Source organism: Oryzias latipes, chromosome 3 (assembly GCF_002234675.1).
Source record: "Oryzias latipes chromosome 3, ASM223467v1".
Lineage (NCBI taxonomy): Eukaryota > Metazoa > Chordata > Actinopteri > Beloniformes > Adrianichthyidae > Oryzias > Oryzias latipes.
In genome coordinates, this window is record NC_019861.2 from 25,113,959 (window position 1) to 25,137,778 (window position 23,820).

The window sequence follows — 23,820 nt, forward strand, 5'->3', positions numbered from 1 at the left end:
AAAAGCGAGAAAATATGTTCAGAGGGAAAGAAAATGCAGCTCTTCTTTTCTTTTTGTGTTACATAAACTTTGAATCCTTTCCAGCATGTCGACTGGTCATATCAACTATCTGCTCCCTTTAACCAAAACACTTCACAGCTGACGATGCTCTCCTTATGATAAGAATGCATCTTTGAAGTAAGCTGCAAAACTACTCTCTTTATTCTCCAGAAATTATCCTTAAAATTCTATTACAGTGAATTTTTAATCTCTGCACACCAAAGTGAGAGTGTCTGTCACTGTAAATGGAAGTACCTGCAGGGTGCAGTTCTCTGTTCAGTCAAAAGGGAGCACTTTTCACCCACTTAAAGGAGCTGAATGAAGAGCCGTCGTCTCACAACTGAGATCTGTTACTTCAAGCTAAAACGGTGTCTTCTTTTAATCGGTTTTCTTTACTTGGCTTTATGAGTCACTAATACCAAAATCTTTTAGAACCTTTGTTACTATTTTGTTTTTTTTGGCTTCGCCTCCTTCAAACTTCCGCTCATCTCCCTTGACACAGACAGTACTAGTTTTCTGTTATCTTTATTTATGCATACATTTGAAAGAAAAATTATGTCTTTGTTACAAAAAGCATTTAAATGAATTCAAGAAATACAAAAAATGTAAAAAAGTTCAAGGAAAAAAGACATTGGAATGGGAAGATGTTTTATATTGCGTATCAGTTGAAATGCAACTTTAAACATGAAACCCCTGTTTGTTGTAAGTGTTGCGTGTCTGTTTAGCTGCTGACTGTTACCATTTGGAGTGTGAGGGGGACTCCAGCTGACGTTGAGGGCATGTGGGGACAAAGGGGTGACCAGGGGTGCAGGAACATTTTCAGGGCTGCTCTCCTCAGTCTGAGCATGGCTCGGGGGGCTTAATGTGCACCCCCCACCTGTACAAGCCTTCCAAGCACAGAAACAGACTTTAGTGTAACACTGTAATAACATAAAAGCAACATTTTGGGGATCAAGTTGACTCACAGCTACTGTAATGGCATAGAATGTCCCAGGAGTTAAGTTTCGGAGTGTGTGGTCTTCTACAATTGCAGTGCTGTTGTAGGCCAGCAGTGGCTCTGCACCATCTTGTGAAAGGAAGATTGAATAGAACTCCAAAACGCCATTTATCTGCGACGGACGCAACCACCTGCAAGCGCAAGAAAAGTAAGCAGAGACTGACATCAGATTTACCCCAATGCAATTAATAAAACTTGGCATTTTGCTAAAGATTTTCCCTTTTAGATTGACCCGTTTTTGAATCTCTAATAAACTGACTTTTCAACGAAGATCTAAGTAAAACGATATATGTAGATGGTCACCAAAAGGACATCTCTGCAGAACACGAATAATGGGTCTATTAAGAGATTTGGAATGATAGTGAGCAGGAGGAATGAACACGATGATGATGTAACATTTTAACATTTTGTATAAATAGTATTTTTTTCTAAACCTACAACCGCTATAAACAGAGGGAGCCAAAACGGTTAAAGGTTTTTATGACTGTTCACTCAAGTCTTATTTTACTATTTTATACAGCTTTCATCATTAAAGGCAAAACCTTTGTTAATCTTTTGCCATTTTTTGTTCTTATTACACATTTTCACACTTGAATGTTTAGAAAAATACACTTTATGTTTTTGTGGCCATCGACCCATTCAATTAAAAAATAGTTTTTAAACAACTGTAATATTCTAATTATAACAGTCTTATATTTCTTTATAACAATGTTCCTTTTTTTTTCCCTTTTGACAGCAGCACATCCAAGTTCCTTTCAAAATAAAATACACGTGTTACATGAGATCCTCCTGCTGCAGCATATTTACTTGAATTAAAAATACAAGAAAGCCAAACATGGCATTTTCTGTTGTAGTTTTTGTGCACCTTAATTCTTTATCTCCTTTTATTAACTTTTTTTTTTCATCTTTTAAGACTTAATTTGTTGTGCAGCAGAAGATACAAATGAGAATTTTATTCTAAAGACACACCAATCTGACAGTATTTTAACATTTTTGCCCTAATAGTCATCCAACATGTTAAAAACCTAAACAGGAGGGACAAAACTTAATTGCCTAAAACACATTAACCAGAGCTGCAAACCCATTATTTTTTCAAATTGTCTGCGTTTTTCTTCTGAGCTGAAGAGCCACAACAGAGAAATAAGGGAGCCACATGTGGCTCTTGTCTGAAGACTCAGGTTGCAGACCCCTGCTTTGAGGGGATAAAATAAAAGGAAGCATTAAACATTTTTCTCAGATTTTTAAAAACCGCAGTATGCTTTAATTAGTATGTTTTTATTTATATGTTGATTTTTATGCAGTTCCAATTACTTTCCAACAGAAGCACCTGCAGGCTTTCCGCTCGACACAAAGATAAGTAATATTTTTAGGTAATTTATTAATGTCTTCACCCTGTGTGATACAGGCTTGACGTCTTGTTGACAGTCTCTGACAGTTTTGGTGTATGACACAAAACAGTAAAATTAGTGCCATGTATAATTTATTGCACAAATACTAACATATATGGAAAAAAAGACCTTTAGGTTAGCCCAGTAGGTGCAAAATTCTCAGTCTCTGGTCTAATAATGCAATGTGGTAAGCTTGACAGAAATGGGATTTCAGAGTTTCTATATCGGCTTGTTTGTTTACAAATATGTTTCATTCAGAAAGTGTTAGGTTAGAGCAGGGGATAAATCTTGGCCGTGCTCTCTGTGCAACCTGCAGCCTTTCTGAAATTTTCTCACAATCTCTCACCCTGGCACTTTATGCATCTTCATCTATTTTCTGTGTACTTTCTTGATGCATCCTTGTACTTAATTTTCCACTTGCTCTTTTGTTGGTCTTCTAATTCTTTCATAGTTGTGCCCCATCTATACCTTTTCAGCTTTTCTCACAATCGCAGAGGAGTAATATTGACCAAGTATAATCTCTCAACCTCTGCCTATTACCAATGTGCTAACAAGGCAATAAACAGCCTTCCCACACCTGGTAAGTTGTAGTTCAAAAGCATCAATGTTTCTTTTTTAGACCTTGTCACAATCCATGCTTTATTTTTATCACAGTATCAACCATCAATCAGAAGGTGGGCATGTTTAAACTTTTATACCACAAAAATCTTTGTTTTCATTGCATCACTGAAATGTCCAAATCAAGCAAGCTCCCACTTCTTAACACCAACCTCAGACAACTGTTGGCTTTCAAAAACATAAACTTCTTTGAGCTTTCATCAAAGCTGCTCTGTAAACTATTATGCTTTTATTTTTCGTGGAAATGGGTAATTACATACATATATATATATATATATATATATATATATATATATATATATATATATATATATATATATATATATATATATATATATATGTATATATACATATATATATATATATATATATATATATATATATGTATATATACATATATATATATATGTATATATGTATATATACATATATATATATGTGTATATGTATATATACATATATATATATATGTATGTATATATGTATATATATATATATATATATATATATATATATATATATATATATATATATATATGTATATATGTATATATATATATATATACACACACAAATATATATATATATATATATATATAAATATATGAATGCGTATCAAGTTCAGCATCTGCAGTGAAGTGACAAGACAATGAATTACACAAACACTTCTACATACATTTGATAGAAACGGGGCTGTTATCCGTCTTCATTGATGCCTCCTTCAGAAGGTTAAAGGTCAAACACTTGGGAATATTTTGCATGGTAAACACAGCCACAGAAGATCACTGTCTCTCCATCACTGTCTTTGTATTTTGCCTACACAGCACTTGTGAAAAGCAACTTTAATAAACTGTTTTTCTAGTGACTTTCAAGCATTCCTGAAACTTCTACTGATGTGAAACCTTTAGAAAAACCAACTTAAATAAATGTCCTGTATTCACCTTTAAAAAAAGAAAACAGATCAGCAGTAAAAAAAGAAGGAAGTTCAGTTAATTTAACTGAATTCAATCCACTTAACACTCAAAATTAACCATAATTCATCATTTAAAAAAGCGTTTTTAAAGGATAAAATATCTTTTTTGCACCTGACTTTTTACTGTGCATCAAACAGCTGAATCCATTCCTGCTTTTGGCACTATAGAAGTGTTGTGAAAGGCAGATGTAGCGGATTGTGTCGATGAAGATTCTCATCCATCCGTCTTGAAGTTGAGCCAGGGCATCTGTCTGCTCTTCTTAAAGTAATTTGCAACTCATCCAAGTAGCTCCATCAGACTGAGCTTTTTAGTCTATTAATTGATTAAATCCACCATGAATTTGGGCTTTTGGTAAATGTTGAGAAAGTTCGGGGAAACAGAAGCAGGTGAAGTTGTCAGGACTACGCCCTTTGTTTGATTTCAAATATGTTTTATTTGTTAGTTGTCATATTCTGCTTTCAAGTTTTAGGTTCTCCATGTCTGTCACATCAGGTTTAAGTACCGTGGTTAAAAAATTTAAAACTGTATTCATTTTACCCATAATGCATTTAGATACCGCTATTTGACAGAAGTGAATAATTTTTAGTGAAATATATATGTTATTCTTTATTTCTTTTTTCTTTTTCACACAATCAACAAACATATTAGGTTTAGTTTTTACTTGCTGCACATGTGCTCTGTTACCAAGCTTTACACAAATGTCTCAAAGCTTCAAAGGTGTGTAGAAATAGTGGAAGAGGCAGAAAATTGACAGGTTGCCAAAACACAGTGGACATGCCAGACACTGATGTGTTAAACCACAACTGTATCAGTGCAAATTATCAGCAGATACTGTTGGCTGAAACCAATAATTACATTTTAATATAAATTGGCCTCATTGGTGATTGGCCTCATCAGTGACAACAATGAGACTGCCTACAGGGAAGAGGTACAGCACCTGGCCACATGGTGCGCTGACAATAACCTGCTCCTCAACACCAACAAGACCAAGGAGCTCATTGTGGACTTCAGGAAGAAGAATGGAAGCACCCATGACCCCATCCGCATTAACGGGATGGTTGTTGAACGTGTTTCCAGCTTCAAGTTCCTGGGAACCACCATCTCGGAGGACCTGTCCTGGGCCACAAACACCTCCAGCCTAGTCAAGTGCCTTTTCTTCCTCAGGACACTGAAGAAGAACCAGCTGTCTTCATCCATCCTGGTGAACTTCTACCGGTGTGCGATCGAGAGCATCCTAACGAGTTGCATCTCAGTCTGGTATGGGAACTGCTCAGTGGCTGACCGCAAGGCACTGCAGAGGGTGGTGAACACAGCCCAGCGCATCACAGGGACACCACTTCCTGCTCATGAGGACATCCAGAGGAAACGCTGTCTACGTCGAGCTCGCAGCATTCTCAAGGACTCCTCTCACCCTGACCACGGACTGTTTAACCTCCTCCCCTCCGGGAGGCGTTTCAGGAGCCTCCGGACAAGGACCACAAGATTCAGGAACAGCTTTTTCCCTAAAGCTGTCTCCTTGCTGAACTCTTCCCTCTGACACCCCTAAAACACCCCCCCACACCACCATAGACTCCTCCCCCCCCTCTTCAACACTCTGAATCATTTATTTATTCACAACAAGCAAAAACAGTAACTTGTTATTACTTGCACTACTGTCTGTTCATCCAGGAACACTGTATAATCCATCTGCACATTGTAATATTTTCTATGCACTTTACTGTCCATTGCAATACTGTAAATTATGTTCATAGTTCTGCCTATAGTGTTCATACCCTTTTACATAGCCCATCTGTATAGTATATTCATAGTACACCTATCTGTATATCGTGCTTATAGTATTAATATCTGTAAATTATGTCCATAATACTAACCTGTATAGTTATTGTACATACTATAGAACTTTATTCTGTACTTACTGCTTATTGCACTTCTGGTTAGATGCTAACTGCATTTCGTTGCCTTGTACCTACATGTGCAGTGACAATAAAGTTGAATCTAATCTAATCTAATCTAATCTAATCTAATCTAATCTAATCTAATCTAATCTAATCTAATCTAATCTAATCTAATCTAATCTAAATATTTGCTGAAAATATCCCAAAACTGTTGTGGACCTTTGGTTAATGCTATATGTCTTTGGATCTACTTACTCAACAAATATGGTCCGAGAGTCCAGTGGGGTTAGAGTTGGTGCATGCAAAGGTCCAGGAGGAAGCTGAGAGGTCAGAGCTGTAACTTGGGAACTGTTTGTACAACCCATAGAAGTGCACGCACTCAGTACCAAGAAGTGGGTGGAGTACACACCAAGTCCTTAGAAAGCAAACAAATGATCTGAAAGTTACAACAATCCTCAATAACGTAAACTTGTTATTTTCCTTAAAATGTCTGACTTTTGTCTGCTGTGATGACTGCTTAATTTTGTTTTATTTTATTTATAAAAGACAGTTTAAATGTTATTACAAAAACTGTTACTAATAATTAGTCCTCTCACAATTCAGTCAATCTGAGCTTAAAATGCTGTAGAACAAAATTAGCACGTGTTCTCATGCCTTTATGAACTCACAAACACACACACATGTTCACCATTTGTCAATAATTATCTCATTTAAATATTGTGCCTAATGACTTTCAAGTGTGTGTTAATTTCCTGTATATCATGAGTCTATGCACAATTTGAATGTAAATGTATATTTATGAGCAGCGCTCCAGTCTCGATTGTGTGACATGTGTTTCATACCTTCTTTAGGTCTCTTTAGTAGAAGCTTTCAAAGCACATTATATGTATGTGTGTGTCACTTTTTAGTCTCCTTTGTTTCTCTGCTGCTTCATTTTTAATGTGTGTGTGTTTAGCCTTCTTTTTCAAAGTGCTATTCCCTATGTGTGGACTGAGACACTCTTTCCTCTTTCAAATGCTAATCCCTCACTCACTTTTGCTTTTCCACAGTTTCCCCATCTCTTTACTCCAAGGCCCCATAGCTCCACAGCAAACACACACTCCTGCGCTTGTACGGACAGACACACAAATATCGCACTCTCCCCTCTTTACCAGTGATGTTATGGTGTCTGTTTTTCCCTCTGTACACCATTTGGTCATTGTGATAAAGGAGGTACTCTGTAATTTCTCCATTAGGCCTATTGGAAAAAAGTGAAATAGAGATCATGTTGATTTTTAATTAAATATGAATCTATTTTTTATTGAGAGATGCAATGTTTGATCTATTAATATTCATAGAAATTATTTTGTTATGTTAAACAACAATATTTATGATTTGTTTTTTTACAAATTTGTATCTCAACTAAATAAATTTGAAGACATTTCTTCTAATTTTAATAAAAAGGCATTACAAATATTGTTTGAAATTTGGATTAATACATCATTCGCATATACATTCTCCAAATGTGTACTGTAGACAAGGACTGGGTTCATCTATGGAAGTTGGAGAGCAGAAATAAACTGGTTAGATAAAACCTCACCTTCCTGGAGGTTCCCAAATTACAAAAAGAGCTGAAGGAGATGAAACTGCTGATGGAGAAGAAACTGCTTCTGGAGCTAAAAAAAGAAAAAAAAATCATACAAACAAATAAATAAGCAAGTATCCAAGTCAAAGAATGCATTTTCCTAAAATGATTGTATTTTTTTTTGCTTTTTTTTTACATTTAGCACTTTATTATTAGTTTAATTTAATAACCAATGGCAGACAAAATAGTATATGATATAATGGTGCTAAAATAAGTTTTTATTCAAGAACAAAAGTTCATCAATACTTTGTAATGTAATCCTGGTTGGCACACACTGTAGCTACTATGTTGGTCCATTCCTCAATGCAGATCTTCTCAAGTGCTGTGATATTTTGGGACGGTTGTTTCAAAACACGGGTTTTACACAGATTCTTTGTTGAATTGAAATCTGGAGACTGGCTGTGCCACTCTAGAAACTTGAAATGGCTTTTATGCAGCCACTCCTTAGTTGCTCAGGCAATGTATTTCAGATGAAGCTTGACTGGAAGATCCAAACAGGTTTCATCCTCAATGCTCTCACTGATAGGATTTATTCAAGATCTCACCATACATAGATAGTCACACGAGTTGTCAGAAAAAAAGTGTAAAAGAAAAGCAACACAAATCATGATGTTCCCACTTCCATGCCTAACTGTAGGTATGGTGTTCTATGGATCAAACAGAACATTCTTCCCCCTCCAATCATGGCGAGTGACGTTTATACCAGAGTTCCATTTTGGTCTCATCTAACCTTAAGACATTCAACCAATCCTCCTCTGGATCATCTAGATGCTCTTTGGGAAACCTCAAAAGGGGCCTGGACATTTCCTGGTTTAAGGAGGGAGACCTTTATAGCGCTCCAGCTTTGAATACATGATGGCGTAGTGTTTTACAATTAATAACATTTGTTTCCATGGTCTCAGCTCTTCAGGACATTGATAAGTTCCCTCTTTGTTGTTTGGAGGTATTTCCTCACTGTTCTCAAGCTCCTCACCAGGTGAGATCTTGCATGGAGGCCTAGATGGAGGATAATTGTCAGGGATCTTTCATTTGTTCAATTTTCTAATAATTGCTTCAACAGTTGTTCTCTTCTCACTAAGCTGCTTGTTTATTGTGAATTGGGTCATCCTAGTCTTCTTCAGGTCTACTATCATGCTACTGGTGTCCTTAGACAGCTTGTTGGTCTTGGTCATGGTGGCTGGCCAGACCACTCCAGGACTTTGAAATGCTTCTGAAGAAGACACTCCTTCGTTTCCCCGGAAGTGTATTTGGGATCGTTGTCACGCTGAAATATATATAGTGTGACCCTTCCACCTTTCATCTTCAATGCCTTTGCTGATGGAAGGAGGTTTTATCACAAAATCTGACGATACATGGCCCCATTCATTTTTTTCCTTTACACGGATCAGTCGTCCTGGTCCCTTTGCCGAAAAACAGCCCCAAAGCATGATGTTTCCACCCCATGCTTTACAGTAGGTATTGTGTTATTGATGGTAGCCTTTCTTACTTTGTCATTCACTAGGTGTAACCGTTCTTGTGATTATTTTGACTCCCTAGGGTGAGATCCTCCGGGAAATCCAGATAGAGGTAGATTATCAGTGGTCCTGTATGTCTTCCATTTCCTAATAATTGCTCCAACAGTTGATTTCTTCACACCAAGCTGTTTACCTATTGCAGATTCAGTCTTCCCAGCCTAGTGCAGGTCAATAATTTTTTTCTGGTGTCCTTACACAGCTCTTTGGTCTTGGCCATAGTGGAGTTTGGAGTGTGAATGTTTCCTGTTGTGGACAGGTGTCTTTTATATAGATAATGGGTAACAAGTGCCATTAATGCAGGTAATGACATGGAACCACACAGAACTATCATTATCATGTCATTCCTTATTAAAGGCTTGTATTTAACTTGAGAACACAAAGGATTAAATTTGGGGGTTCTTTGTTCCAGTGATGACTAGCCAGAAAAATGTGCTAAAACTCAGGTGAAAATAAGCCTTGTCAAAATGCACATGTGGGAAAGACGACTTTTGAATAAGTTCTTTCTGGACATTTTTTGACATGCGTCAGTGTCTTAACTCTGTGCTCAGTGAGAATCAATACAATAATCAGTTTTTTCCCTTTGACTTCAGATTGATTTTTGCAATCTCTGCACTGACCCCTGCTGTCACATTATCTCTGCAACAAGGCTAGTTAGTTCAACACAGATTAATTTGGTGACTAATGCATAAAGAAAAATCTTCTTTTTCCAAAGTATTTTTTTGCTGCTTCCTGTAGCTTTTAAGATTTCTTCAATAATACACTCATGAATGCTATCAAACTGTTAGCAAATCCCATTTGGACTTCTATGTCTTTTTTTAAAATCAGATTTTCATCTCGCTTCTAAATTTAAAAATTTAGTCTGTCCCACTTTTTCCCCCCTTACTACTCTCAAGTAAGAGAAATATTTTTCATTTCATTTCAATAACTAATAAGGGATAAAGATAAAAAAAATGTATGTTTTTAACTGCATCAATGCATGTGTTTAATAATTACCTTCCACTGGAGTTGTGAGGCTGAATCCCAAATCATTTCCACCGTCACTGTCAATTGGACTCTCAGTGCAGCCGTCATGGCCACACGCACTTACGGTAATAATATATTGAGTGGATGGAATGAGGCCTGTTATAACACCTGTAAATGTGCAACATTTTAGAAAAGCATGAAAACAAAAGGCAAACAAAACAATTTAACAACTAAAAGTTATACATTTGTAGCTAAAGAGTTTGTGTAACTCCACAGGCTTTTGAGCTAATTTTTCACATTTGTGTATAAAAAGAAAAAAAATGTTTGTAGATAAAACTGTGGTGAACAAATGGTGGAGTTATTAGAAGGCAGATTAAATGAAGACAATAGGAACCATGAACTAACTCTTGTTTGAAACATTTGATGGATGGGATGACTAATATCAGAAGACAAGTCGTCCACAAACTGATGATACAGGATTGCAGATGTTTCAGAATTTCCTGACTTTCTATATCCCTGCACTGTGCATCTAGACTGTTCAGGCTTTGAAAAAATAAATGTATACTGGGGACATCATGTGACAAAATGAATCTTCTACAGATCAAATGTATAGCACATGCCTGTAAGAGTGTAACACTTTTGTAAATTAGACATTGTAAATTAACATTGGTCATGTCCGGGCATAAAATAATCTAATGCTAAAAACAAAAAAAAAGATACATTTACAAAGACAGCATCCCTTAAAACACAAATCTGCTTTTCCATAAGGATGATTAAGATAGCCCAAAAGTGTCTTTTTAATGTTTTACTTGTTTCTGTGTTTTGCTGTTGCTAAGCAAACTTGCAGTGTTTGGCAAACAGAGGCAGTCTACTCTAATTGTAAAGCTTCTGTCATCTCTCTGGGATGTTTTTGTCCTGGGCGTCATGGCTTCTTCCACTCCTCTCTCCAATTCCAAAGTCACTCTTGCATCCCATCTTTTCTCTTCATCCCCCTCCTCCCTTTCACTTTCTGTCTTCTGTGTCCAATCACCCGGCACTTTTCTCGCTTCTTACTCTCTCACTGTTACCTATGTCTTTTAATTCAATTAGGGGCCAGGGCCCCACTCTGCTGCCATTACACTCTCATTTGCTTTCTGTGTTTTTTAGCCATTGGTGTAATTCTGCAGTCAGGTGTCGAGGCCATCATAAATTAACAAGACGCCTTATCACGGTAGAGTTAATGTCTTGCAAAGAGAGGGGGTAGGGATGGGGAGGAGTGAAAGAGCCACAGAGACAGAGAGACAGCAAAGCTCATCTTCATATTTGCCTGGAGACATGGCAGAGTGGATTGGAAGGGGGACGAATAGCAGCAGCGGACGCAGAAATCACCCTCATCATAAAAGATAAAGTGAGGAAAGATCGAAAAGTGAACAACAGCAAGAGAGAGTGGAAACAGAGTGATGCCAGAGTATGACATCATTTGGGTAGTCCTGAGTGTCTTATTCCAAATGGAGACCGTCTCTTAAAGCTGGACATTTGCCAAGGAGACATTAACAGGGTTTCCTAGGACATTGAGTGTGTTTGTATGAGAAATGGAGATAAAAAAAACTGAATCTGTCTTTTGACCACAACCGAAAATATTGTTCTATCAAGTTGGAAGAAACACAGAAAACGTGTATGACTGAATAATTTACTTTTATCTTTTATAAAAGGCCAACCTTTCCATTATCAGATTAGATTCAAACTTCTTTGTAACCATGTGATCTGACAAATCTTGAATAAGAAATTGAAATAATAAAAGCTGGTGTGTACAGCAGAACACAGTCTAAAAGTTTTTTTTTTTACAAACAACTTGGACATCGGATGACAAGTTAAACGGCAAAGATGTGCATAAGAATAGGCAGGTAATCAAAACAGGTGTGAACGGAGTATTAGTGTTTTACCTGTGAAATTTCCATCAGCCGGGTATGAGGCTTGGACAGGCAGTACCTCAGGACTGTCCCTATTGTAAGCCTTTAGTTCATATCTGTCAATCGGTCCTCTGTTATCAGTAGGGGGCAACCAGTTTACAGCGGCACTGAAACCATTAATGCTCTCCACAGCATTTGGAGGTGGAACAGAAATAGGTGCTGGGGAAGACGAGTGAGACAAATAACTGTTAGAGGAACAATATTTCAGATGATACTTTAAATCAAAGCAGTAAAATATTAACATCCATTACTTTTAAAATCTAAACATGTAACAACTGTCCCATTTAGGAAATGGTCAAAAAGTCTTACACCATTGGCTCATTTTCTTTATATAAGCAAACAAATTTGCCAGTTGGGTAAGAAAAAGGGTTTTGCCAATAATTCTTATTTTTATTAAAAAATTTTAGTCACTAAGGCATGATTTCTCAAACTATGATTAATTTGCAACTGAAAAGCCTTCTTGATAAAAGTATTTTTGCAAGACACAAAACAACATTTTTCTTGTAACAGTACTTAGTTTTCTTAAGATAACCTTTGTTTTGAGGAAAGTGTACATTTCAAATTCATAAAGAAGTTTTTGTTTTTTTTACCTTGAAAGATTTTTAACTTGTGACACAGTTTAATTAAATCCTTTCCTCTAATTATGTCTTTAACCATGTCAGTCATTTTTTTAAAATTATTTTTAAGAAAAAACAAATAATTAGATACAGGCACCCACTTTTTCTTTTTTTTTTAAGGGAAAACACTTGAAGAATGGCTTGGGAAACGTAAGAAAGTAAAAATAAAGAAAAGTTAAGATACATGAAGCAAAAATTGGATAAGAGTAAGGAAAGGGTCCAAAGAAATACATTAAAAAGCAATAATATGAAATATACTTGTAAAAAAAGGAAAATAAACAACAGGTCAGAAGTGCACGATGTTACAGGAAAATACATTCCCCATCTCTTTAAAGTTTAATAGGCCCCATAAATCACACCTCACCATTAGCATAAATAGTATTTATGAGAGTTGTAACTTTTCTCGCACTGATTTAAAACAGCCAGCCATTCATTCTAGGCTATATTTCACAGCCATCTGCCACTCTCTTTCTTTGCTGCTGCTTTAACTCTGATACCAACAGCAACTCAGATTCTATTGACTGTGTGATTTCTGGCTCAATCACTTCCTGGTCTTTACAAAAAGAAAAACTGCAAATTTAAAGTAATCTGAAGGTATTTTGTTTTTTTAGTAATCATAATTTCTTCTCATTTTACTTCACCTGAACGCAAAAGTCTGAACACTTTTATTTATATCTTCACTTTCTCACAGCATTAAATCAAACTGAATAATTGATCAAACTCGTTTTCTTTTGTTTGTCTCTCTCTCCCCATGTTCTGGTGCTATTTAAAAAATCTTTTTTTATAATGTTCAGAGAAAGAAATACATATATATATATATATATATATATATATATATATATATATATATATATATATATATATATGTTGTGTACGTTATATATATAACTTATATACGTTACATATAAAAAGTATATAACGTTGGGAGTGGGGTCATCTGGACCATGGATTACATGAAATCCTCTTCACCTTTATCCACCTTTGTCATGGTGGGGATAACACGCCAATGTATGGGTGGGGTCATTTCGACAAGATAGCACAAGGGTTGAAAAAGAAAAAAAAGGAACATTTTTTTACCTTGCCTTAAGTCTTGCTTATTTGACTAAGTTTTAAGAAAGGAAATAATTGTTTTACACACCTGGAAGCTGTTGTGTTTTCTTCTAAACCTGTCTTTTTGCTTTCAGCAACTGCCTTTTGTATTTTATCCTAGAACCATCTTGCTTCACCATCATCTTATTCCGTTTTGAGTTGATGCATTCTTTCAGTTCCTACTTGTTCTTATACTTCCCTCTTTTCTCATCGTTCTTCTTCAGTTCATTCTGATATTAGCTTTTCCTCTAACCCTTCCATTTCTCTTTGTGTGGTCAAAGCCTGGTGCACGGGGATCTACCAGTGTATCGTTCACTACTAACGAGCATCTTTATATTACACAAGGGACCACTAGGGCCATTCTAGGTTAACAGCTTTTTACTGTGATGCCCTTTATGGAGGCCTTATTAATCTCCCATACAGTCAGGCACAAGTAATATCAATGTCTTTGAATAAGAAGAGGTTTCACATCAGAAACACTTTAGCATCAAAGAGGAGGAACTATTTTCAACATCAAGAAACACAAAGAAACATTAATTGAATGGAAAGAAATATGCTCAGTTTGCTACACATTACCAAATAACAAAATGGGATACCTATTTTTGTGAAAATATGGGGGCTGCACAATTAAGGAACATCTTCAATAATGCAAGCACTAACTGCCTAGGGAGAAATGATCTGGTAGGTACCTTTGCCTTTGCTGCGTCCTCGCTGCCATGGTCCGGACGTCCAGCCTCCAGCACCCAGGGCCACAAACCTGTACAAGTATTCTTACAGAATACACAGCTTTGTTTGTATGTTGAGTCAAAGGAGCAAAGAAAAAGAGACACAAAACCCCCACAGAAGAAAAAGAGACACAAAACCCCCACAGATTTATAGAGCTATAGGGGAAAAAAATGTTTGAAAAAACATACTCAAAGAAAAAATGTAATGTAAATGGTGATTTTACGGCATCCTTATCTCACAATCAGCTTTCATACATAATAACCGTTTCTTCCAATATTGGCAAGTTTGCAGAGTGCTGCAAACATTTCTACCCTCTTCATCCCTCAGTCTTTTTAAGTTACAAGCAAAACCAAGAAACATGTTGACTCTTTAATCACTCAGTGCTGTTTGAGTTCACCTTTTTAAAAAAAAAAAAGAAAAAAAAAGACATACAGTGGTCCCTCGCTGTGCCGTGGTTCACCTGCTGTTTTATAGACTTGTTTTGCATTCTTTGTTTGTTCTTTCTTCGGGCCTTGACTTATCACAACCATAGTGCTCACAATACATCTTTTCTATTGTTATGTGTGTATTCAGGCATTACCAGTGAAAGGTTGTAGACTGTAGTCCATGGCTTCTGTCTTCCTGCCGCTGTACACCAACACTGAATCATTTCCTCTGCAGTGGAACCTGCTCTCACTGGTGGGACAGCCGTCCAAATTGACTCTAACGGAGCGGCGTGAGGCCACAAAGAGAGGAATTCTTTCACTGACATGTGGTTTTTTTTCATCACTGCGAATTGTAAGACCACGTAGGCAACCACCAAGGCCTAAAAAAAACCCACCCAGAAGCCAGGGAAAATGAAATGTTAAACAAAGATAATATTATACAGAAAGATGACAATGTGCAATGCATTCATATCTTCTCTACTTATATCCCACCTTGTTTGTAACTATGGTCTTTCAGTGCAGAATGTACAAGCTCTGTTGGAACCCCCCCCAAATAAAATGGTGAATCAACCCTCAGTCTTGCACCTTCAACTCCCTTTATTTCCTCTTCCCAGTCATCAACTGCAGCGGAGATGACTGACCCCCTTTTGGCCAATGACACCTGCTTCCAGTCGCCATCACAGTAACTAAGCCCCACCCACATACTGAGTTCTGTCGCATGGCCATTGGAGGCAAGAGTGAAGGACAGGAGACCAGAGTTTAGCTCCACCTGATGAAGACATGTTGTGAAACAGGATATTATAGGAATAAAAGGGCTTTTAGGATGAAAATGTGAATGTTAAGCTGCTCTTACAAGCATGTAGTCTTCAGACTGTGTATGGTGAGTGAAAAGTAAAAGTGCGTTGAGTTGGTCGGTCCTGAGTTCCATGGAAATCTCAAAATCTTGTCCACCACTGAAAATGTGAGGGCTCAACTCCAAGTAGCCTGAAAAGCATTGGGAACATTACTGGAGTTTCAGTTCACATTTTGTTCACAGAATATCTCAAAATCTTAACGCGTGCCCAAGATGTTATTTTAACTGATTTTTTAAAGTTTTCAAGTAAAAACCAAGAAATGAAATAAGCAGAAGTTTTACAGAAAATGGTGGAAAAGGGTTTAAAAAAAAGCACACTACTAAAAGCACCTACCTTAAAATGAGCCTACTTATCTTGTCATTTTTACTAAAATGTAAGCAATCTGAATCCAAATCAAAAGAAAACCACACATTTTATTGAGATAAGAAGTCTTAACTGTACATTACTATTGATTCACAAATTTTGACTGAACAAAGTTCTTAAAGACCCAGTCCAAAAAAAAAAAATCACATTTTTGGTGTTTTTAATAGGTTCTTGTGGCATTTCTCTCACGACGGAGGACATAAGGAAAATGAAGCTTAAAATTGCATTTCTGAGTATTTCTTTATTCAAATCAGTTAATCAAGAGCACATGAAAAAATCCTGTTAGAAAAAGCTTGTAGATGTGACATACTGTAGGTGCTACAATCATCGGGCTACAAGTTTCTTGCTCTGCTCCATTCTGAAGCATCCACTTGCACACACAAAGATCTATGTACGTCTTCCTTTCCCTTGTCTGAGCTATTGTCTGGCTTAAAACTGCACAGCTGGAAAATTCCAATATTGTTTGCCATTTTTGTTGCACCCGTAATGTTAGGTTGGGGCTGTGAGTGGCCATAAGCTAGCGGAAGAGAGTGTTAACAAAGGGATGATGGGAAGCGTGGAAAGGTTTATACCACACCTGGGTCCTGCCCACAACTCAGAGGTAAATTTCTAATGACATACTGCCACTCTGCAGAAATTATGTCCTAGAAAATGGCATAGGATTTTTGATTTTGCCTAAAATAATAATAATATAATAATATAATATCATAAAATCATAATATCAGATATAATCATAATTAAAAGACCACTGGGAATTCTTTTAAACTAGATCAAATGATGATTGAAGTGGGACTTTATTACAATTGGGAGCAGCTGCAATGTTTCTCCATAGTGTTGTGATTAAGACACATCCCAGAAAAAAAAAAAAAAAAAGACACATCCCAGACAATTCACTGGAATACCTTAAAATTTTTATTATGAGCAAAAAAGCGCCCACGTTTAGCACAAGAAGCAGTAAAAATGATCCTACCATGACCCAGAAAATAGGCTCCATCCACAGTTTCAGAGGGACATCCCTCCCAGATTTCATACACTGCCACTTTCTCTGTGGCTTTTGTCCAGTCGAGGGACTGCCATTCCTCTGAGGGGTTGTCAGTCATCTTTAAATTCACATCTCTGAGGCAGCCAGAAAAACCCTGTCGCACAAGCTGGGCATCTCCTAGTGAGACGTACAAGAGGAAAAACCAGAATTGTCAGCAGGTTTTGTTTTTCACTCAATCCTTACTGTCAAGATATTTTTATATGATGACTCTTATTGAGAGCTTTTATTGTTGAAAGCCACATAAAAAAGGTTGCACATGATGGTTGGTGCCTTTAATGAAAGCTTATCTTTAATTTTTTATGGGGTACATGCCCCATTTTTGACTTGTGAGAGTTTAAACTGGTTACATCTTTTATTTTATAATGTCTGCCCTCAAAGGGAAAGGGAGATTAAAAAAAAGAAACAGCTGTTTTGCAGACCAGATGCATCATTTTCCACAACACTTCTACCTAAGCCAGGGAAACAAGACATAAAGCAATAATCCTGAAACCGACCTTGACTGTTGGTTTCAGTCAAGTACATGATTTATATTTTTTTTAATTTGGCATCAGTAATATTTGCAAAGATTTTTTTTTTGCATGCATGAAATTTATTTTCTAAATTAACTTATAATTCACTTCTAAACTGTGTGCACCTTGTTTATCATGTAAAGATCAGAGTTTACATTGTGAAGACAGAAAAGTAGAACAATCATCTTGTTTTTAAAGTTCACACTTACCTGAATCCTCCCTCAAAAGAGCAAAATCTTTAGGGAGCCCACCAATGAACACTCCCATATTCTCACCAATGATGGTACTGCCACTGGAAGCTGATGCACTTCCTGGTTTGAGTCAAGTGCAGAATAACAAAGAAAAAGCTTTAGTATTAAATCACAAAAGGCATTTGAGAGGTAAAATGTGCATGAGGATAAACAGACGAAAAATATACAAGGGAAGAGTCAGGAAAAAACAGTAAAAAACAGAGGTAAAGTAATGGATCACTGCTGATCCATTACTGAGCAGGGCAAATGCTGTCATCAAAACTTTTCGGAAAAGGTTGCCATAATACATACAGGACACAAATTAACCACTGTAGGATTGTACTAAAACACATGTATTTTTGTCATTTGTGACCTTAAAGTCGCCCTATGACAATTTCTATTTATAAAAAAACGTTCCCAGTGGTGTTTTAATTATGATTACAAAGTTTTTGATCAAAATCCCACAACCTAAATGTCTTAAAAAGCCAAATTTCATGTTTATCTGAACCCTCGGTTCTCCTCAATATGTGTGTGGCCGTTTGTGCAGACATTAGTAGCCCCGTCCTTGACCCCCCTTTCTGCAAGTTGAATCTTGTACGAGTAAAGAGCTTGACTCAAGGGGGGGCATAAATGATATCAAAAGTTTATCTTTAGTGATAAAAAAACGGTGAAAAGTGACATATTTTTGGTTAAAAATCAACATTTTTTACATAAATGCCATAATACATTTTTAGAACAATTTTTGTACAAATGTGTGTACCAGACCCTGCTGTTTAGTAAAATTACACACGAAAAAGAATTCAAAAATTCTGGCTCGGCAGTGTGATTTTCAATAACCTTTTGTGATGTTCACAGGATAATTCAAAGAAAATGGAGAAAAAAATGCAGCCTTCTAGGCACTGTGAAAACAGAGGATAATGGAAAAATGCAGGCTGATAACTTTCAGACGACTCAGAGCCTAAGACTCTGCATTTATTCTTTTCATTTTAAATGTACAACCTATTCAACAGTTTTTCTTCACACCACCACACAAAAGACAGGCACACAGAGCAGTTAGTATAAATATAAAAAGAGTTACCGCTGTATTGATCGTCTAGAACGATTGTTCCCACGGCCCCTCGCCTCACTGCTGCGATGGTGTGCCACTGTCCATCATTGTAGTTGTGACCTCCATCATTGTTTACACTCACAGCCACTGCTGAGCCCTACACACACAGACACATGCATGTCCACACACAACACCTATTAAATCAAGAGATGCAATAATGCGCTCTCTTTTTTTTTTTTTGTATTTTACAGCAGTTAAAAAACAACTTTTACACAAAGCCAGTCCATTTTTAACATCTAAGTGTAATAACAGGTTTCTAATAACATTTTTTGAAGTTTTAATAACCAATAAAATAAAGAAATAAAAACAATGCACACAGATAAAACCCTGAAAGGGACATGAAAACGGACAAATGGCAATCAAAGTGTTACTCCAAGATTTTTGCTGTTTATGAAAATCAGATCATTATGTTCAGAATTTAGAAATTGTGGTAATAGAAGAGTATCATATATAATGTATACCCCCCCACACACATTTAGATAAGATTAAATAAAGTGCTTGATAGATGTGTGCATGACAGAGTACATCAAACTGATATTTTAACTGCAACTTTCTTCTCCTCCTACAAAAAATGAACCTGTTTAAGAAATTTATTTCAAGGGAAAATAAAAACAAAAGCAAAGAAGCAATAAACTCCTGACTTAAATGATGACCTTGAACCAGATAAGTATCCTTTTCAAATGTTGCTGGTTTGATTCTTTATGAGAATGTAAGGCTTACACTTTGAGAGGGATTATTGAGACTGATGTGTGTCCAGCAGTGAACACCCCTCCACCGGTCACTCTTGGCAAACTAATTTATTTTTATTTCTTTTAATATTCAGCATGATTTAAGGCAGATTTTCAGACACACACAATTACCAGCACACATTCACACACATAAACTTCATCCTTCAACTCATTCAGTTGGATGCCGCCAAACAAAAGCTTTCAAACAAGGTTGGTACCCTAAACAAAAGTGTCTGAATGACCTTGTGTTATGTAGTAAACAGATAGCATCCCATCTTCTTGTTCTAAGCTTTATATATTGTGTGGAACTGTTAAAGGGAGTGTTTTATTGCATTTAAAGATGTTTAATCAGGACACATTTTCAACAAGATACTTGAGAGTCTGTCGCAAGGCCACACAATCACACACTGACATTCACACCAAGGGACTATTTGGAATCATCAAATGACCTAAGAGGCATATATTTGGGCTGTGGGAGGAGGCTGAAGGGGTCGGAGATAACCCATGCATGCCCAAAGAGGTCATGCGAACCCCCCACAGAAAGGCCCAGCTGGGATTCAAATCAGAGCCTTCTAGCTTTCAGATGAGAGCGCTAACAACAACGCCACTGCGCATCCCAATTTTCAACTTCTTTTATTTGCCAAACTTGTCAGATAAACCAAAAAATGCAAGAGATGAGGCAAGAACCTTTAAACTTAAGCATAACAAACCTATCCTATGAAACACACGAAGAGAGAAAAGGGGACAACAAGACAAAGAAGGACCGAACACTGAACACTTGAATATACTCTGGGATAAATAACTAAAGTAAAACAAAAATAGGCAAAAATATTTTGCAAATCATCATAAAACTAGGACTTCTACCTTTAGTTATGTTCAAATTTTAGAGTACCCCATTACTTGATTACTTTATTCTAAACTCTGCTTCTCATCTGTGTGCCACATTTCTTGCTTTTGTTTCTGATTGTAATATCTGATGCAATTTTCAATTTATATTTACAGTCTGTTTACCCCCCCCCCCACTTGAAATATTTAAATTAAACAAATTCTTAATAATTTATCGTCATTGTTAGGGGCCTCTGTTTTTTTTTCAAAATGGAGCTAAAAATATACGTGAAAATACCCAGCCACTCATCATTTTCACCTCTGTTAAACTAAGCAAACAGATAGAAGCTGTACAGGTAACTGGACAAAGGTAATACTGTGGTGATAAACAAAAAAGAATGGCTTGTTGTACACACTGTTGTACACAGTGAATTTTCCCCACACATTTCTCCTGATTGATTAAAAAACCTCACAGATGCCACTTTAATGACAACTGTACAAGGGGTGCCAGTCGTCTTCCTCACTGTCAGGTAAAAATTTGTTTTTATTTTAACAGAATGTCAAAACAGAAATGTGATGTAAAAGGGTGAGAAAGTGTGAAAAGTACAAGTTATAGTCAATACAGAATGGGATGGCACTTAGGGGATTTTACAGCCAAATCCAAGTCATTGTTTTGGGTTTTTTTTGGATACCAAAAGGACTTTAGTTTTGAAAATGAGCATCACTGCCTCAAATGTGCCTGCTAATTTAAAATCCCATAAATGATACTGTGATACCTGATGATTTGCAAGACTTCCTCTAAACTGATTCGAAGTCAAATGACTTGTTGGAACCACAGCTTTGATCAGATGTTTCGACCATGCAGACATGAGACAAAACCCAAATTGTCCCCTACATTTACTGGATAACACTTTAAGTATAGAAGGTAAAGATTCACATGATTGATTTTTTTACCAATCACTTTCTGTGGATGAGTCTGCACATTTGGATCGAGTCTGTCCTGCATACGTAGGATCTGATACAATTTTTCATCTGATGACGATCTAATAACACCTCTCCCTTTCTGAGCTGAGACTTAAGAATAGTTTTCTAAATTTTGAACATTATTTTACAATCATTAACAATCAAGTCGTGAACAGGACATGATTTAAATTAATAGAAAAAAATTTGGTTGTGAAAAGACAAAATATCACTAGTTCACGTTTATGACACACTTCATCATTTAACAACCTGAACACTGGAGAATAAGTTCATCCTCAACTTTGAATAGATGCGTGTGTGTGGCATCTTAAATGTGTACATATTTAAAAGCGCATCCCTGTCCTGTGCATGCTAAATTACCCCCCCTGCTCTGGTAATCCCATTAGGCTAGCTCAACAGGCTAATAGGGGAAGTAATGGGCCCAGCTATATGTATCTAGGGGAACACTAATAAGCCGTGACACCACTCCCACTCTTAATTATCCCAAACTAGCCTAAACAAAAGAATTAGCCCGATTGGTAAAGACACACACACGCTTCCATCACACATCCAAATCACATGGCCACAGGCCATCACACATCAGGACCGGAACTCAGTGCTGATCTGTTTACTGATATACAACCTGCACTTGGAGACACTTTGCATCCTTACATTTTTATGAAGTGTTTTGATAAAACTGGATTATAATGTGATAAAGATCTTGAGTATGTGCTTGCTGGCTTTAGTAAGTAATTAGTTGGTGGCCTCATAGAAGTATGTGTAATTGTCTCCTATTGTGGCTTTCATCATCAAAGTCGTTGACTCTTTAACCCTTCCGCATGTATCTGTATGGATGGATTAGGGAAGCAGGGCTCAGTAAGTATGAAAGCATGTGGATACGTGTGTAAGGCTGTGTGTGTGTGTGTGTGTGTGTCTGCGAGTGTGAGTGCAAGGGTGCAGAGCTTAATTAGCTTGCAATTGGTATTCACGCGTGGTGACTGCAGGGAATGAGTTAATTGCAGTCCAATTCAAACGTTGACACACTTTCAAAGTTTTTCCCCTCTCTGTGTCTCCCTGACAGAAACCAATGAGGGGCTACAGATCACATTTACTAGATGAGAGCGAGTGAGCGAGAAAATAGGAGAGACGGGAAGATAGAAAGAGAAAATAAAGAAAATGACAGAGTGTATTGGATTGAACAGAAAGAAAAAAAATAAGTGAATTTGAGAAAGTAAGTGGAATAAAAGAACAAAAAAAAACAAAAGCTAGTCCACATGTTGCTTAAAAATTGGACACGTTTCTACATGCTACTCAGCAAAAAAAACCTGTAAACTATTTAAAAAATTAATTAATAATCCCTCTATTCAAGTTTTTGTTTATGGTTCCTTTTCTACTTATTCAAATCAATAGGATAATATACAATAAGACCAGGGTTTTACACTTTGCCAAAAAGACTCTGATTTTTTTCAACTTCCAATACATACATAACTTGCTTAAAATAAAATACCTGGGGATCAAACAAGAAGTAGGGGCGTCCATTTTTTAACTGGACTGCCAGAAACTCTTCCTGGTCTCCCGGAGAAAAGGCACAAAGCAGGAGGCCATCCGGAGATCGAGTCTTGAAGCTCATCTGAATTCCTTAATGTGAAGTAAGACCAGGAGCAGACATGTGAGGAGACAGAGGAAATGAGAAGTTTAGTTCTTCAGAATTGTCTTTAGATTACAACCAAAACAAAACTGCATCAGAACTTTTACAAGTAGAATTATGGTATCAAGTCTAATGAGACGTCTTTTTTTTCTCTTCAAACTAGAAATGTTTAAAAATATAAATAAATACCACTAGGTTAATTTGAGTTCTTTCAATAACTAAGCAGATAAAAAATGTGAAAAAAATCGGAGTAATTGTAATATATGAGTTTTATATTTATAATAAATAGTAATTTTATATTTAAAATAAAAGATTATAAAATAACAACCTTTTATTAATATAATTATTTTATTTTTGATTCTGTTGGCAAAAAGTAAACTAGAATGAAATGCAGATATATAAAATAAATTCAAAGGTTAGTTCCTTGGCTGTTTTAAGCAACCATCAGATTTTAGCAATTAAGAGATCAAAAACAATTCAGAGTTGGTCATAATAGCTGTAGATACTAAGTTAAATAATTAAGTTTTTAGGTTTTACATTCTTTTTTAATTTTATCAGACCCAAGATTAATTATTTGACCTAAAAGTCTCTTTCATCATGGCACCAATGGCTTTTGAAAAGTATGAAAGCATTTTCACAGCTGCTCTTTAGGTAACAACTCGAGTTGTGGTTTCCAATTAATCCATGTTATTTCTTTAAATCTTAAATTATCGAAAGCAGAAGTATATTTAGTAA

The 23,820-nt window shown here is 36.4% G+C and overlaps 1 protein-coding gene across 1 annotated transcript in view; it reads right to left on the reverse strand.

Moving 5' to 3' along the window:
- ush2a (usherin) overlaps nt 1-23,820 on the reverse strand; it is a 190,485-nt gene that overhangs the window by 97,331 nt on the left and 69,334 nt on the right. The window contains exons 30-44 of the mRNA XM_023953554.1: nt 22,945-23,075; nt 18,895-19,021; nt 17,796-17,897; nt 17,006-17,194; nt 15,672-15,802; nt 15,311-15,587; nt 14,974-15,198; nt 14,357-14,437; nt 11,935-12,120; nt 10,043-10,180; nt 7,491-7,566; nt 7,063-7,148; nt 6,167-6,326; nt 1,005-1,167; nt 779-926 (exon numbers count right to left, since the gene is read on the reverse strand). Of these exons, the coding sequence (XP_023809322.1) occupies nt 779-926; nt 1,005-1,167; nt 6,167-6,326; nt 7,063-7,148; nt 7,491-7,566; nt 10,043-10,180; nt 11,935-12,120; nt 14,357-14,437; nt 14,974-15,198; nt 15,311-15,587; nt 15,672-15,802; nt 17,006-17,194; nt 17,796-17,897; nt 18,895-19,021; nt 22,945-23,075 (2,220 nt within the window). The remainder of the gene's footprint in view (nt 1-778; nt 927-1,004; nt 1,168-6,166; nt 6,327-7,062; nt 7,149-7,490; nt 7,567-10,042; nt 10,181-11,934; nt 12,121-14,356; nt 14,438-14,973; nt 15,199-15,310; nt 15,588-15,671; nt 15,803-17,005; nt 17,195-17,795; nt 17,898-18,894; nt 19,022-22,944; nt 23,076-23,820) is intronic.